Raw genomic sequence first — 15205 nt, forward strand, 5'->3', positions numbered from 1 at the left:
ACAGTATAACAATTCAAGAAATTAGATCATATGAGCATTAGGAATCATCATCAATCAACATTGAAAGGACAAGGCCCCTGAATGATAATGTAAATGTTGTGTGCATCCTGATTGTAAGCTGCAGAGAGACAGTGCAGTGACGGAGCTGTGCTGGAGCTTTACAGGGTGGCCAGAGATGCTTTCAAAACAAGCAGCTCTCCAAACCAGACCACAAAGATGGCCTTTGTCAGTGCTCCAATATGCCGTGACTTGCGAGCAAATTCGATGGAGTTGATGATGTGGTTTGAATCAGCTCTGATCTTTTCACATGGGAAAACCTGTAAACTTCCTTGGATATTGTAACTGGATCCCTCATGTTGCCGTACCTGCAGCTGAGATACCTGCTGCTATTGTGCTGCCATCAGGAGATACATCGCATACAGCACACCCGATTGGTGACTCTGATTGTGGTGTGTGTGTGTATGGAGGGGGGGGAACAGCATCCAACTCAGTGTGTATGTGTGAGATAGATGGGAGTTGGGGACGGGCAGACAAAGGGAGAGAGTAACCGACTGTAATCTGGCAGTGGTCTTATCTATGGCATAAAGACATAAAGTAGTAGGACAGTTTACCGCAGATTAAAGCGATTAGAGGAGAGGCCCGATGGGGACAGAGGATGGGAGCAGAGGGGCCGTTTATTGTGCACTAAAGATAAACAATCTGCTCATGGACAAGGGCAGAAGCTAAACACATCAGGGACAACAACCGCACAACACAGGTGTACGTGTCCTGAGGCATGTTGGGTTTGGACGCAAATCTTCACAATACGTCATCTAGCTTTCCCTGGAGAATGTAATCTTTCAAAAAGTGTGGTGCTGCTCTCTACTGGCGTTGCATGACTCCTGCAGCATGCTTTGATGTATTTATCAATCTCTCTCACTGCTTTCTATGCTCGCTCTACCATTTTGAGGAGCTGCTACCCTCTTTACATTTGTATCTCCATTATATGGGCTATAAATTCATCAGTAAATATCAGACAAAACTAAGACTGGTCAAGTTTTTTACATTTAATTAACAGTTCATATTATAAACACATTTAATATTTCTGCACATGTTATAACTTTGACACGATACTGCAATTGAAGAAACTGAAACATGTGTTGTGCTGGAGTGTGTGTTCCTTTAAATCACTTTACACAGTGCTAATGTGAAGACATTCAAATGTATAAAACAATTACATTAAATAAAAAAAGTACAAAATGACTCATTCAAGGACAATGTCTTATAATTATATAATTGATACAAATGAATTGTGCCTGTAGCTGCAGTGCCTGAGGGGATTTACTACAGAACACGACGAGACTTTCTGACATATTGCATGCTTGCAGTCTGACTAATCCACTTCTGATTGAGGTTTCATATCAAGCCCAAAAAAGCTCACAGGCTCTTGTTGGCCACTGTCCATCTTTGTTCCTTTTGCTTCAGAGGTATTTCAAAACAATATCATTTGTCGTTGATGCTCAAAAACGATCTATTCTCTCCTCTTTCTCCACAGGTTCTTTTCCCGTCACCTCTGAAGGTCTCCTGGTGTCGGTGTTAGAGTCTGGGTTGTGTGTCATTTTGTCGTCTTCGTAGCCCACATTGTCATAGACTTGCTTAGCGTAGTTACTCAGCTCCAGGCTGCGGCTGGCCTCTGCTTTGGCCTGCTGGAGCTTCAGCAGCACTGCTTTATTCACTCCAGGGCCTGAGAGGGAGAAGGACCAGGATGTTAATAACAAACTCAATTTTACAGACACGCACAAAAACACACGCATATACAACACAAACACACCAAAATAGCTGAGCACCACAGGGAGGAATACGAGTCCGTGAACGATCCCCAGAAGTGTAATGACCAAGTTTAAGCGGAAGAAGAAGATCTGGATGAGCTGTGCTTTGGCAAACGCCAGCACCAGGATGCCTGGCAGGTTTGTCATGGCAACACCAGCAATTACCTTCAGGATGAAAAGAAAGCAGATTCAACTCAGATATGATGCAATATACTGCTTTCAGCTGGTCATTATCGTTGTTTGCTTCAGATGTTCTTACCGCACTGCCCATGGTGGCTGTTGCCTCCTTGGCTCTTTCCACACGTGTGGGCTTAATGCTGATGGCAAAGGATCGCGTCATATGGGACACAAACTCAACAGAGATGCCCACCGCCTGCAAGCAACAGACACAGTCAATGCTTACACAATTAATGGGAAAGAAAGGACTTTGTTATTACGCCACAATCAATCAAGATGGCACATTTTTGGGAATTAGAAAGCAGACAATAGTCACTGGGTTATGTGAGCACACATTTCACTTGTGTGCTATAAAGCTGTTGTGTAGTAATGGTAAGCACAGGAAGTGAGAGGCAAATATAGAATTGCAGGTTAATATCTATTAAAGCTTTATATAATGAGGAAAATGTTACTTCTGATCTTACCGTGACCAGATTGATAAGGGCCACCGCGTTGTAGTCGATATCCCACAGTGTCATGACCCCGACAGTATCCACAATGATCATGATGATGGTGATGAGGTTGATCAGGCCGGAGATCAGATCCAGACCCAGCAGCAGGCAGCACACCACAAAGGTTGGCAACAGGCACAGTGAGATGTTAAAAAGTCCTTCCGGTACAATAGTCAGGTACTGCTCGTAAAATACATTTGTCACCCTGGAAACCAGAGACAGGATCGATCAGAGACTGGAGATTATTTCGTCGTTGTGAGGAAAACAAAAGGAGGCGGCCTTATGTACGTACGTGTATGGAAAGACTTCAAAGTCAGGCGAGGTTCCTGGTATTTCCCTCATGCCTTTGGTGATGTTTTCTGCAAGCTCTCTGGCCTTGAGCAGCGCAGCGGTGAACTCCTGAGAGTTGGTGAGCGGTGTGTGGTACGCCATGAACCGCGAGGCTGGGAACCACACGGGCACAGGTCAAGCTCAAGCTCCAGTTTAAAAATAATATCACGTCATCATCCCATATTCTGCTGAATTGAAGTTGGCTCACCTATAATCTCCCCTTTGTCATCCATTACCACAGCCTTGTCATAAGCTCCAAGACCACTGTCAGAGGAAAGTGGTGAGAAAGTAAGAAGATGATGCTTGATTGTTGTTTTGAGGTTGTGTTGTTGATGTGAACAGCATGCACACATGCAGATGAGACACACACCCTTTGGGGCACTGCAGGTCAGGCCTGTTACCCAAGAAGTCTGGGAGGAAGCGGTTGAATTGTGTGAGATTCGGCCTGAGGACGCCATCAGGGGGAATGTCCATACATCTCTCACACTTCGAACGAGCTGTTGAGATACGAGTGTGTGATCCAAGGGCGGTTCAGATTTGGTTCATATAAATAATTTCACTGCGCAGAATGATTCAGTTTTTCTGTGACGTGTTTAAATGTATCTTACGTTCACTTGCAGGACAGAACTTTCCTACATTTGGACCAGAGGTGTACAGACGACAACACCTGGACCCGGGGTTCAGCCAGTCGATGAAGTCATCCACCCAGGAGTTCGCCGGAATAGCCAAGTAGGATCTATAGTCACATTAAAGCAACGATTGACAGCTGAAATTCTGCATGTGAATTAACAAGAATGTATAATCACAATTAATCTTTGCTATATAATATTTCAATTTATACATCAAAACATTTCACTCATGAGACTCGCTTTGCTTTTGCCTATATCTCTCTGTAAACAAGGCTGAATTTCTTAATCTGACGCCCAGGAAATTTTTGAGGGATTTTCACAATTTCAGGTCAACAAATTGTTCAGTCAAATATTTTTTGTTTTGTCAATCTGCATTGGAGATAAATTGAGTAAGTTGGGTAAACACTTATGTACTTAGTTTACATTCCACCTCTGCTTAAGGTTCCTCACAATAACTTTGGGGCAGATTTGTGTGTTCCGTGCTCTGCCTGGCACTATCATTCCTTTATCTGCTCAGTGCCGATCATGTAACATTGTTGATAATTAACCAATCTGATTGGCTAGTATCTAAAAGGTTGTTGTGAAGATATCAGCAGGTCAAGGCCTCTCTGGAAAAAGGCTGTGAAGTGAAGGACATCTCCAGTACGATGACGTGAACCAGGACCTACATTTCAACCAACACACGCACCGTTCAGGGTAGTTGGTGGCAAACTGGATCTTCTGGGTGAGTGAGAACTGATCACAGCCCGCACTGGAGCATGTTGCATTCATGCCCTCCACTGTTTGAAAGTTGAAGCCTTTTTTTGTCACAAAATAAACTGGAACGCCGACTTCGAAGTACTTATACAGATATTTGAAATAGTCCAGCATGTAGGAGCCCTGCACCAAAAACAAAACCAGGTTTGTAGGTTGAGACAGAAACAGGAGAATGCGACTATTCGACTTACACGCGCAGAGACATAATGACTGACCTGAGGCATGGCCAGCTCCTGGTCCAGACCCACTGTCACATTAAACATGAGGAATATGGAGCCGCAGAGCATGATGGAGAAAACCAACATCTGGAAAGAACAAAGGACAGAATGAGTTCAAATGCCTCTGTGATGCTTTCACTGCCCCTGAAAACAAGTCAGCTAGAGGAAGTTAAAGCATATCATTGATTTGATAACATTTCAGGCACACCAGAGGTTAGTGGTTAAATCTTGTATTGCTGGAGGATTTACCACTATGACGCGGGTCACATTGTGCATTAAGAAGGGTGCGTAGTATTTCCTCATGAAGGGCAGCAGGAAGCCCTCATTTGGCTTTTTTGGACGTTTGGTGGAAACCGACACGCAGCAGAGCAGTTCACAGCGGTTGCTGTCTTGGCGCCGGGTGTCCAGGGATAGCAGAGCCACAAAGGCCGTCATCTGGAGGACGAAGTCCACGAGCACAGCCAGAGCGGCATACAGAGCAAAGGACTTCACTGCCGGCATGGTGGACAAAGCACCTTAGGTAGCAGCAGAGTGGAGACATGGTTAGATATTAACACATTCTATAGCAACCCAGTAGTCCCTGTTCACACACTGTATGTGTACAATATTGATCTGAACAAATGGTGTGAAAAGGCGTAATGCATTCAGTTCCTTCCTCTATCAGCTCTGTTGATCCTGTTTAGCATTTATAAAGGAGAGATGTGCAAAAGTTCCTACCTAGAAAGAAGCAGACAGACTCGGAGAGACTGCACAGGAGCATGCTGGGAGCAACGTTCCCGAGGACACGACCAATCTGCTCCTCTCTTTTCTCCCTGTGTCTCCGTACATCCCTCTGTCAGGGAAAACACAGAATCAGCTACAATTTGCGTTTGTGGCCTTTCTCTCTCTCTCTCTCCTACACATATATAATACACCACACACACACCTGATACTCCAGCACGAAGATGAAGATGTTGTCTGCACCGACGGCGAGCACTAAGAAGGGGACCACTTGGAGAATGACCAGTGAGGAGGGGATGCCGATCAGGGAGTAGAAGCCCATGGAGGCCAGGACAGAGCAGCCGACCACCAGGATTCCACCCAGACCCACCAGGAACTTGGAGTCCACCTGCAGGGCACCGAGATAAGGCCACATGTGTACATTCCTTATTATCGTGTCTTATGTATTGTATAACTTGAAGCACAATAAACCAAGATGCTTAACAGAGAAGATAAGCACACAGCTGCTCAGCCCAAACTGCACTCCCTCCTTATCTTGTGAGAAGTTCTGTTTCTTGGGAAAGGCTTATCCACTCTAAGGTACAAACTACATAACTCTATGTATACAGTCACCAGTGTGTGTCTTGTTGTGAGCATGGTAGCTCTTACCAGTATGCGTTTCAATGACGAGTATTCGCCCAGCGCCACAGAGATGTAAACAAAGATGACAGCATAACTGATCATGAATATGGGGATGTCCTCTGCCGTTGTCCTGTTAATCTCGTCCTCCAGAGACCTCTGTGGAGAGTGACAGAGACGGGGACAGAGAGGGGGCGGAGCCAAAGAGAAGCAAACCATCAGGAGTTTACAAGCGAACAGAACAAGGTGATAGAGACAGGATAAAATCCCTCTATTCTCTTGGAAAAGCTGAGACATCCATCGACTGTACCTCTGCCATGTATGCAAAGGTGAAGTTGGTGTTCGGATTGCTCTGGTATTCTTGGACAATCTTAAGAAACTCCGTCTCCCACTGCAAGGCCACTTTGAACTTGGGGTTGGTGCGAGCGTAGTTGTTGAGCGAGAAGGTCAGGATGAAGGCCTTGGCATTGGTGTAGTCATCATCTGGGAGAAGGTACGATTTCGGGGTGTTAAAGCGCCTTGTGTGCTGAATGTATGACTGCAGATCTGTAAAAGGTTGATGGTGATGATGACTCACTTTCATAGCCTCCTACAGCCAGGAAGGAGAAGACTGGAGCTCCATAGTCGGCCATGCAGCTCAGGCCCAAATCAGTGATGTCTTTGAAAGACAAAGGAGAGCTGCGGAGGAGAAAGAAGTGTTGAGAAGTTGAAAGATATCCGTGCAATCATCATTCTCTTTAATGTCACAACGTGGATCCTTACTTCAGGCAGTAGATTAAGTGGTCTCTCCAGTCCACCTCTTTGGTCTCCCCGAGCTCGGTCATGTTCACCTTAGCGTTAATGCTGACCAGGTTGTTCTGGAAGTACTGGGGCAAGCTGTTCACGGCACAGTCAGTCAGTGAAGTGTTAGATGGGTTCAGCGGAGCAAAACAGATGTCCTTCAGATTTGCTGTACGGTTCAGATCCTCGGACCAGAACTCTATGTCCTATAAACGGGTAGAAGAGACACCAGAGAGTCCAAATGTTAAAATTAACATTTGCAACATGATACACTCCTGATTGATCCTGAGCGTCTTACCCTTATTCTTTCCTGGAGCTCCAGCAGCTCAATAACTAGATCTTTGGAGATAAGGCCACTGAAATTCTGTTTCCCAAACAACAACGAGTCATAAATGTGTCCTTTTCTGCCAGGCGCCGTCAAGATCAACTGGTTTGTTCTGAAAAACGGGTCAAAGTACGTGTCGTGGAAGTCCTTCTCCTGACGGGCCCGGCTGTTAGGAGCAGACCACAGGTCGACCGGGTCAGTGGTGAGCTCGATGAACCTCAGGCCAGAGGCAAAACCGGCCACAACTATAGCTGTCACCAAGAGCACCTTCAAGGAAAATGAAATATTAAGAAATCAGTTGATATGAATGTACCTATTCATGACTGTATAGCTAATTCAAAGCCAAGTGAACTCACGGTGAGGGGATATGAGGCCATGAGAGTTCCCCACCACTGAAACTGGGAGCTGAGGAATTCGTGAGCGGCCAGGCTGTTCCTGTCTGCAAAAGTGACATCTGAGGGATGGAGGTCTGGCTGAGACACGTCATTACTGTTCTGGTCCTTGCCATTTGCCCTGCTCTTGCCCAGCTCTTCGTCTTTCCTATTCCAAGCCTTCACCAAGCAAATGACAGACAGGTAGAAGACAAACGCGAATATCAGGAGACATAGTAAGATGATAGAAATCACAAGGAAGCCATCCGTCCCCATCAATCTGAAGGGTCCAGGGAGCACTGGAGGCGGCAGCACGGCTGGGCACGACTCCTTGCAGTCCTGGCACGAGCACTCTTGCCCTCCAGTCAGTGTGGTCTCATTACACATCAGCGCTCGCCCGTTGAATGGAATCAAACCTGCTGGTAATCCCTCAGTGTCTCCTTGAGGTATGAGATAGAAATCAATGTCGAGCGGAGCCAAGCCATTGCTGGAGTCCCCCTGGAAGTCGTACCAGCGCTGGGCGGTACACAGCTTGGCACCATACCGACCACACATGGTGGCGATAGCGAAGCCTCCTGTGGAAGGGATTCGGACATTTTCGCACGACTGGAATGCTCCCTCTGCAAAGGTGGAGCTGAGATATGCCTGGTAGGCCACCACGACATCCTTCTCTTTGCCCTGGTGAGTGACGTTCATGGTCATTGTGACATTCACTGTCTGGCTTTGGTTGGGACTGCAGGTGGTGATGCAGTGCAGGTGGACAAAGTTCTCGGCGCAGGAAGGGCAACGGTTCAGCACGGCCTTGGAGAGGCTGAAACTAAACTCCATGGAGTTGAGCTGCTTTATGGAGCAGCAGGCGAAGGTGTTGGTCTCTCCATGATCTAGCATGGGACACACCTGCAAGCAAGACAGGCACAGCTTGGTGAATTCACCCTCAGAAAGTAGAAACAATTCACAGATTCTGCTTAGATTCCTAATACATTCTCACCAAATTTTATCCTAGTGTTTTTTCCTTCAATCCACAATTCAGAAGTAAATTCTTCAGTTACATGTGCACATTGAGGTAAAATTTACGTGGTAAAAAATTGTATTTGTTGGATCCATGTTTCTCTATCCGTCCCTATGATTCTGTCAGCCGTTTCATCTGCCTATTTTGTGTTTCAGTGGATGTAACAGAGTAGGAAGTGCTGTTCATACTGCTTTCAGTCTGCTGTAGTGTCTCCCTTTGATGGCTCGGGCGGGGGAGAAGTTTCTGCATGGGACCTTCGGTGTGATGAGGGGTTTTTCGATCAAGGGGTTAACGCCACACTCATCGTAGAAGGCGCAGTAGCCTGCCTGGTGTTGGGCCTCTGTCACAAGCTGTGAGGGCGAAGAAACACGTATCACACATGGAATGACAAAAGAAGACGAGGCTGTGCATTCACACTTAATGATCTTCTATTGTATTGTATCTTGAACCTTTCACCTGAACAGAATATTGGGTTTGATTAGATTCATTAGGTTCTCCAGCTGTGTTTTTTCTCTATGAGAATATACAGTAATTAACTTCTAGGCGTCTTATCACTGATCGTAAATGTCACACTGTACTGTGTGTCCTGCTGTGTCAGTTGTCAATGTTACGTTTGCAAGTTCCAACCATGATCACAATCAGTCACGTGACACAAGAAGGATTATTGCTGTAAGTTCTATATGTCACTCGGGAGGGAAGATTTTGTAAGTTTCTAAAATACTAAATACAATGTAGACAGTGTACACAAAAGTTGTATTTAGTTTTGTTTGTATGTCAGTCACTTACGATTATTTGCTTGTTTTAGATCACAGTGTAGAAGGAGAATGTGATGGGGGGTTTCCCTGGAATCAAACTGGGGAATTTTGCAATTATACGGACTGTAGAATCCTACACCACTAGAGCACCAGGACCCCAATGTTTGGGGGTAGAAGGATCCTTCTTAGTATTAGGCACAGAATGTTCATCACATGGTAACATAACAGTGTAATGAATCAAGCCTTTTGTTATGTAAAATGTTTTGTTGCTGAGAACCTTTTACATACCGAAAGTAAAGATATGCTGCCACAGAGATAAAGGATCTGTTAAGCTGTTCAGTTATAACTGTTTTGGAACATTTAGGACACATTTGATTTGTAACTTATCTGTGATTTATCGAAAGTTGACTGTGTTTCTTTATTTCTACATTCCTAATAAAGACAAATCAACAGAGATGAACCAACTTACCGTCCAAGCCAGAAACATGAGCAGAGCAGAGACGCGGGCCGTCATGGTGAGTCAGGACCCTCTAGCCTAGAATAATGGAGTGTATATTGATCACTGTTTCCCTGTTGGAAGACACAACGAGACGACGCCGTCGATTCACAGTTGTCCTCTGTCTTACCGTCCGTTCACCTGTCTGTCTCGCTGAGTTTAGAGTTGGGGAAAGGGAAAAACTTCATAGCTGTGATGTCACGGCCGGTTTATCTGGCCTGATCGAGGGAGCAGCCAATCGCAGCTTCAGGTGATCAATTCTTCTGTCTGATCATTAACATTGGGCATGTTTTGATAGGGTTGCCAGGGTGATCGGAAATAACTGATAGATACTGCAGAAGGATCACACCCAGTTCCCCATTCTCCACCTTGATCATACATCAGCGTCATTGATAAAGAATGATAGATTAATGGGATTGATGAGAAATTCTGAGCCTGACATATAAACACACCAGAAAGGTCTGTGACATTTTTGTGGATGTAATCTCAGTTCTATAAGTGCTTTGCTCATCAACCTGTTTCAGACTAACCCAGTTTATACCCAAATTAGACAGCTATGGCTTAGACATTCTGTGAGTTGTACAACATTCACATAGCAGGTGAACTTAATTGAACTAGTTCAGCACCCAGACTACTCACCTGATTTGGCTCCCTCAGACTTTGACCTCTCCAACATGAAGGAGGTTTGAAATCAGAGGTGTTCTGCCTCAGCTGTGCACATTCAAGAAAAACACGGCAGTACAACTGGGATAAACTCCAGAATTTCTAGAGACAAAGAGATAGGTAAAGTAGATATACAGACATAAGTGGAGTAAAACAGATTAATCACAGAAAAGTTTTTTTTTTTTTTTAAGTTGAATGTGTTTCAACTTGTTGCTGTGTCCTTCAGCTCTACACAGCCACTTTGGGAAACACATTTACATTGTCAACAGAAGACAGATACAAATACCAGCTGCTCTGTTACAATGAAGCTTGTTCATAGCCAGCAGCACAAAGGTTTTCTTTTAAGTTGCCAAGGTGGAGGTCATCAGGTGGAGGTGATCCAGTCTGTGCTGAGGGTGAGGGTTACAGCAGGCTTGAATGTAAATGCTAAATATCATTTTCTGGGTTATGTAGAGGATTCTGTGTGATTTTGTATAGAGAGGATCTACAAATGTTCCCAAATGTGTTTTTTGTTGTCTTTAACACAGTAGCAGTCAGTCATGCCAAGTCAGCATGCAGAGGAGCTTCCCTGATCACATCTTTCAATCTGAGAGTAACAGCGTAATTTACATTGCCTTACAGATCTTATCACAGTTCAAGGCCAGGGCTGAGATAAACCCCACAAACATGGCACCACCGCCGTGCCGCAGGAGTATCGGAGCCAACGGGGCGAAGGTGCACAATGATTTAATTCAAATTTTATGGTTTCATTTGCCATTGAGTTGGTGAAACGTACATGGATCGATATGCTCACTTATATGTTAAATAACACTTACTTGCGTCTTTTTTATCTCTTCACTATTTTGACAAAAGCAATCAGCTAGAGACCATGAATCTGGTATAAACCAATGCTGCTATTTATATATTTTACATTGTCCCTATTTGAATAATCTTTCAATAAATAGATTGGTAGACTTTTGATCATACTTCTCTTTATGTACATTAATTCTACACTTTTAAATGATTGGGTTTGAATGCAGTTTACACACACAGCAGGTCTCAGCCAGGTGTTGTTACTGTACAATGACACTGTACAGTCCCTCGAGGAGTAACCTTTTTAATAGAGAAATCACCAAATATTTCATCATTTAAACAAATGATTAAGCATGTTGTCAAACTCAAAACAGTCCTCTCTGAATTGGGACAGGAAATAAAAGTGTTTTTTATAACAGATGATTGATTGCTGATAAGGAACGAGCAAACAACATTGATGTAAAATTTAATGATCCACATAAAAACAACCTCCTTGCATAAACTGCTGCAGCTGATCATCTCTTCTGTGTTCTCCCGGTGACTGTGGCTTAAAGTACCTCTCATTACCATTTCACTGCAGCACACACTGATCTGACACACAGATAACACAAACTTTACCCTCTTTATGGTAAAGTCCTTATCAATCATAAATTATGGAGGGTGTATTGTGCTTCCTGGTCGAGCAAAGCTGATTATCTCAACGGTTTTGGACTCCGACACAGGTTAAGGGTAAGGAAAAGGGAAAGGTTCTCCATTATCAGCTGAGAGGATATAAAACCTGTGCGTGATGGAGATTGGGATCCCCAGAGATCTGCAACGTTCATCGGTTGCTTTGTCATATCAGCAGGAATCAAGAATTATCTAAAAGCTGTTTAGAGGTCAGTCAACACCAGGATACAAGTTCAGCAATCCGATTGTCTCTTTGTGCTGTGCAGAGGCCCTCCCCCAAGCGACAGGAAGATTATATGAAACTATGACGCTGCTGAAACGCTGGAGTGATGAAGCCCTTCGGATATCAACACATCATCTTGCATATGTGCCCTAAACTGTGCCCATGTTTACAAACCAGAGTTTCTGTGCAGGGTTCATCTCTATTCAGGACTAAAGCAGATGAAACACAAACACAGATGACTTGGCACAGATCAATGATAACATCAGGACTGAGAGTTCAAATCGCTTTTCCAAACATGTAGGCTTGTTTGGGATGCATGAACTTTAACATGGATGAGGGTGAAGCATCGGCATGTTTACAAAATATGGGTCATAGTTCGGTTTCTAACTCCATCCAGCTACGTTGTCTGTGTGGAGAACCTGTTTAGCTGCTCTATTAGACACAGATCTGACCAAGACACTCATGTCACCGGGTCTACACACAGAGCCAACTATAGTTTATATAGTTTTCGCAAACGCTGTGACATTTTGTATTTTCATCTGAGACAAGACAAAAGTCTGAGGCTAATAAACACATCAGACCAGCTTCTTCATACTTCCACTCCCTGAGCATTTCAAACACTTCTTCCTTTGAGTCACAGCCAATATCCTGAAATGTCTCATCCACTGTAATCTGTCCCCTTCCCAAAGGGAGGGAGCGGTTTCTTCTGCTATCAGACTGATCCCTGCCTGTTGTCACTGTGTAGATATGCAGGGTTTCCTCGAGTCACCATGACCTGGACCAGTGGCAGTTACCAAGTACTGTCTCTTACCACTAGATGTCCTCTTGACTCAAGTCACTGAGTAACTAAGGCTGTATTGACCACGTTGATACGAGCGGATTCACTGATTGGTTTACTCGGGACTGTTTGAATTCGCCATGAAAACACAACAACAGGAGATATTTGTAATGCTGCAACATTCCCAGTTAGTGTGTTTATGTCACAAGTATGACTATAGCTTAAGGTGTGTTTGTTTTATAACCAAGGCAGTAAGTTTCAGCGCATCTGAAACTGCTTTGGAGCTCAGCAGGTGGTGCACAGAGTCGGCCAGCGTGTGGGTCAGAGCTCATCTCCAGTGTTATAGAGGAGCAGCGAGCACATCATGTTTTCAGCCTTTCTTTGCTAGACTTACACCTGACGACTGCAGCTAAGAGATATCAAACTACTTCACTTTAATTCAGCTTAGTCAGATAACAATGAAGCTGGGATAGTAACACAACTGACAAAAAGTTTCTATTACCAAACAGCTTTTTTTCCTGATAATTCTCACTCTGCCACAACATTGAGAGGGTCCTTTGGGGGGAACTCAGGTCATGACGTCATCAGTGGCTCAGATTAAATGACAGCAGTGATAAGAGACCGACTGGCCACAGGTGATACACAACGCTGACAATCAATGATGCATACAGGGATGACATGGAGGTTTTATTTATTGAAAAGCATTTAGCTTGATGGGCCGTTTAAACATATGATGCCATGACCAAACAATCTCAAAGTGTTTTTCTTATTTGAATAAAACAAAACTGTAAGGGGCATCATGATTAGAATCCAGAGAAGAAACACATCAGGACAAAAACTATCCCTAAGAAATACACATTCATGGGAGAAACAAAGAGGGTCACATGGGTTACTTTCAGACATTTCATAATATTGTCCTAAGGCAATAACAAAATAAAAAAGTAAAAAAAAGAGCAGAAAGGTTTTTTTTTTTTTTCAAAAGTTCAAAAGTAATGTGCTCACTATCCGAACTTGAAGATACAGAAAATACAGTGGGTGTGAACAGGAGAGAGAGAGGAAGAGGCCTTAAAATCTACGCTGCTTATTGGGTCCAAAGTCCCCCGGGCCAGGGAAGCCTCTGGGGAAGGACCCCTGCCCCCCACCGGGCATGTTGGGGTTTCCTGGCCCCCCCTGCATCAGGGCAGGATTCTCACCCGCCATGTTGTTATTACCAGCTGGACCAGCGTTCCCACCCATGGAGTTTCTGTTCATGGGCATCCCGTGGCCTCCCATTTGCATCCTCATGTCTTGCTCCCTGTTTTCAGGGAAGTTTCCTCTGAAGCTCTCCTGCTGCCTCTTCATCTCCTCATTGCGCATCCTCATCTCCTCCTCTCGCCTCCTGCGCTCCTCCTCCTGCCGGATCTCTGCCTGTTTCCTCTTTTGCACCTCCTGGCTGTGGAGCTCCTCCATCCTCCTCAGCTCCTCCTGGCGCCTCAGCAGGTCCTGCCTCATGAGTATCACTTGATGCTCGTGTCTGGCCGCCTCCATCTCTGTCTCCAGCTTCTCCTGGGCCTCCTTCATGTTGCGGTCCACCATGTCGTACTGTTGCTTCTCCATCTCCATCAGAGCCTTCCAGCGCATAGCATACTCGTACTCAAAGCTGCCTGGCTGGGCGAACCGTGGTGGCTGCTCCCTTTCTTTGTGATACTGCTGGTTTTTGTTGATGAGCTTCTCTGAGAGTCCCTCCTCCTCATCAAACTGCTCCATGGGCTCCACTGTAACAGGTCGAGGGAAGGCTGTGAGGAGATAGGCGCTGTCACTGCATTTATCCAAAGCTTTCCTGGCTGCAGGCTTGGAGGTGAACTCCACCAGTCCTTTGCCTGTAGGTCTGCCCCGGTCATCCACAATCACTATGGCGCGTTCGATCTGCCCAAACGCAGCGAAGGCTTCCTCCAGCAGCTCGTTGGACACGAACTCGGGCAGGTTCTTTACAGTTAAAGCCGCCCCGTGTGTGGCGAACCTCACCCGGATCGGTCTCCCTCTGAACGGGGTGTCATCCAGCTCGGCTCTGGCGATCTCTGCGATGATCCTCGTCTCCAGCCGGATGAACCCGAAGCCTCGCTCCTTGTTGATGAAGATCTCGTTGACTTTACCGTATTTGGCGAACAGCTTCTCCAGGTCGTCGTCGGTCACCCCCGTGGGAAGGTTTCCCACAAACAGCCTGCTGCGCTGGGTGAAGGTTTTCTCTCCGGGCTTCCTGAAGCTCTGCAGGTCTAATGTTAAGGCCTCGTTCGGGTTGGGTTGCTGCTCCATTGACTCTGGCTGCTGCCCGTTTGTGTTCATTCCTCCGGGCATTTTCTGCTCCCCCGGGCCGCCTTGGCGTGCAGGGCCGTGGTTCTGCTGAGGGCCTCTATTACCTTGCATTTTTTTTGGAAGCGAACAAATATCAAAGCGGTGGAATAGCGCAATAAAAACCCGCAAACTCTTGTTAGCAAGCGGCGCACAAAGAGCTGCGAAAATGGCGAAGCTGCGTGCTACTGCGACGCTATTGTGACCAATAAACGCGACATTGTGTAAATCGATGACGTGTTTACGGTGCGACGTGAGACCCGCAGCTG

The 15205-nt window shown here is 45.4% G+C and overlaps 2 protein-coding genes across 2 annotated transcripts; both read right to left on the reverse strand.

Annotated features, from left to right (window-relative positions):
* Positions 1–1199: 1199 nt before the first annotated feature.
* On the reverse strand, positions 1200–9665 carry npc1l1 (NPC1-like 1). The gene is made up of 21 exons (XM_076164748.1): positions 9457–9665; positions 8421–8582; positions 7209–8120; positions 6826–7119; positions 6510–6733; positions 6325–6425; positions 6058–6230; positions 5778–5906; positions 5335–5517; positions 5127–5241; positions 4659–4924; positions 4407–4496; positions 4124–4314; positions 3415–3542; positions 3177–3303; positions 3015–3070; positions 2769–2919; positions 2450–2681; positions 2068–2181; positions 1811–1973; positions 1200–1723 (listed from the first exon to the last, which is right to left on the reverse strand). The coding sequence occupies exons 1-21, from the start codon at positions 9499–9501 to the stop codon at positions 1500–1502; spliced, it is 4080 nt and encodes a 1359-aa protein (XP_076020863.1). The 5' UTR covers positions 9502–9665; the 3' UTR covers positions 1200–1499.
* Positions 9666–13282: 3617 nt separating this feature from the next.
* On the reverse strand, positions 13283–15154 carry nono (non-POU domain containing, octamer-binding). The gene has a single exon (XM_076164760.1). It carries the CDS (start codon positions 15009–15011, stop codon positions 13674–13676), a length of 1338 nt encoding a protein of 445 aa, XP_076020875.1. The 5' UTR covers positions 15012–15154; the 3' UTR covers positions 13283–13673.
* Between the last annotated feature and the right edge of the window lie 51 nt (positions 15155–15205).

Source organism: Genypterus blacodes, unplaced genomic scaffold (assembly GCF_046128005.1).
Source record: "Genypterus blacodes isolate CSIRO-AG114 ecotype Tasmania unplaced genomic scaffold, CSIRO-AGI_Gbla_v1 ptg000138l_1, whole genome shotgun sequence".
In the NCBI taxonomy this organism is placed as follows: domain Eukaryota; kingdom Metazoa; phylum Chordata; class Actinopteri; order Ophidiiformes; family Ophidiidae; genus Genypterus; species Genypterus blacodes.

Excerpts from the sequence above, each read along its gene's own strand:
- npc1l1 (XM_076164748.1), bottom strand. The coding sequence starts at position 9,501 with ATGACGGCCCGCGTCTCTGCTCTGCTCATGTTTCTGGCTTGGACG. Across the intron at positions 6,734-6,825 it reads AGCTCCAGGAAAGAATAAGG|GACATAGAGTTCTGGTCCGA; the intron begins GTAAGACGCTCA and ends ACCCGTTTATAG. Across the intron at positions 5,518-5,777 it reads CGTCATTGAAACGCATACTG|GTGGACTCCAAGTTCCTGGT; the intron begins GTAAGAGCTACC and ends GGTGCCCTGCAG.
- nono (XM_076164760.1), bottom strand. The coding sequence starts at position 15,011 with ATGCAAGGTAATAGAGGCCCTCAGCAGAACCACGGCCCTGCACGCCAA.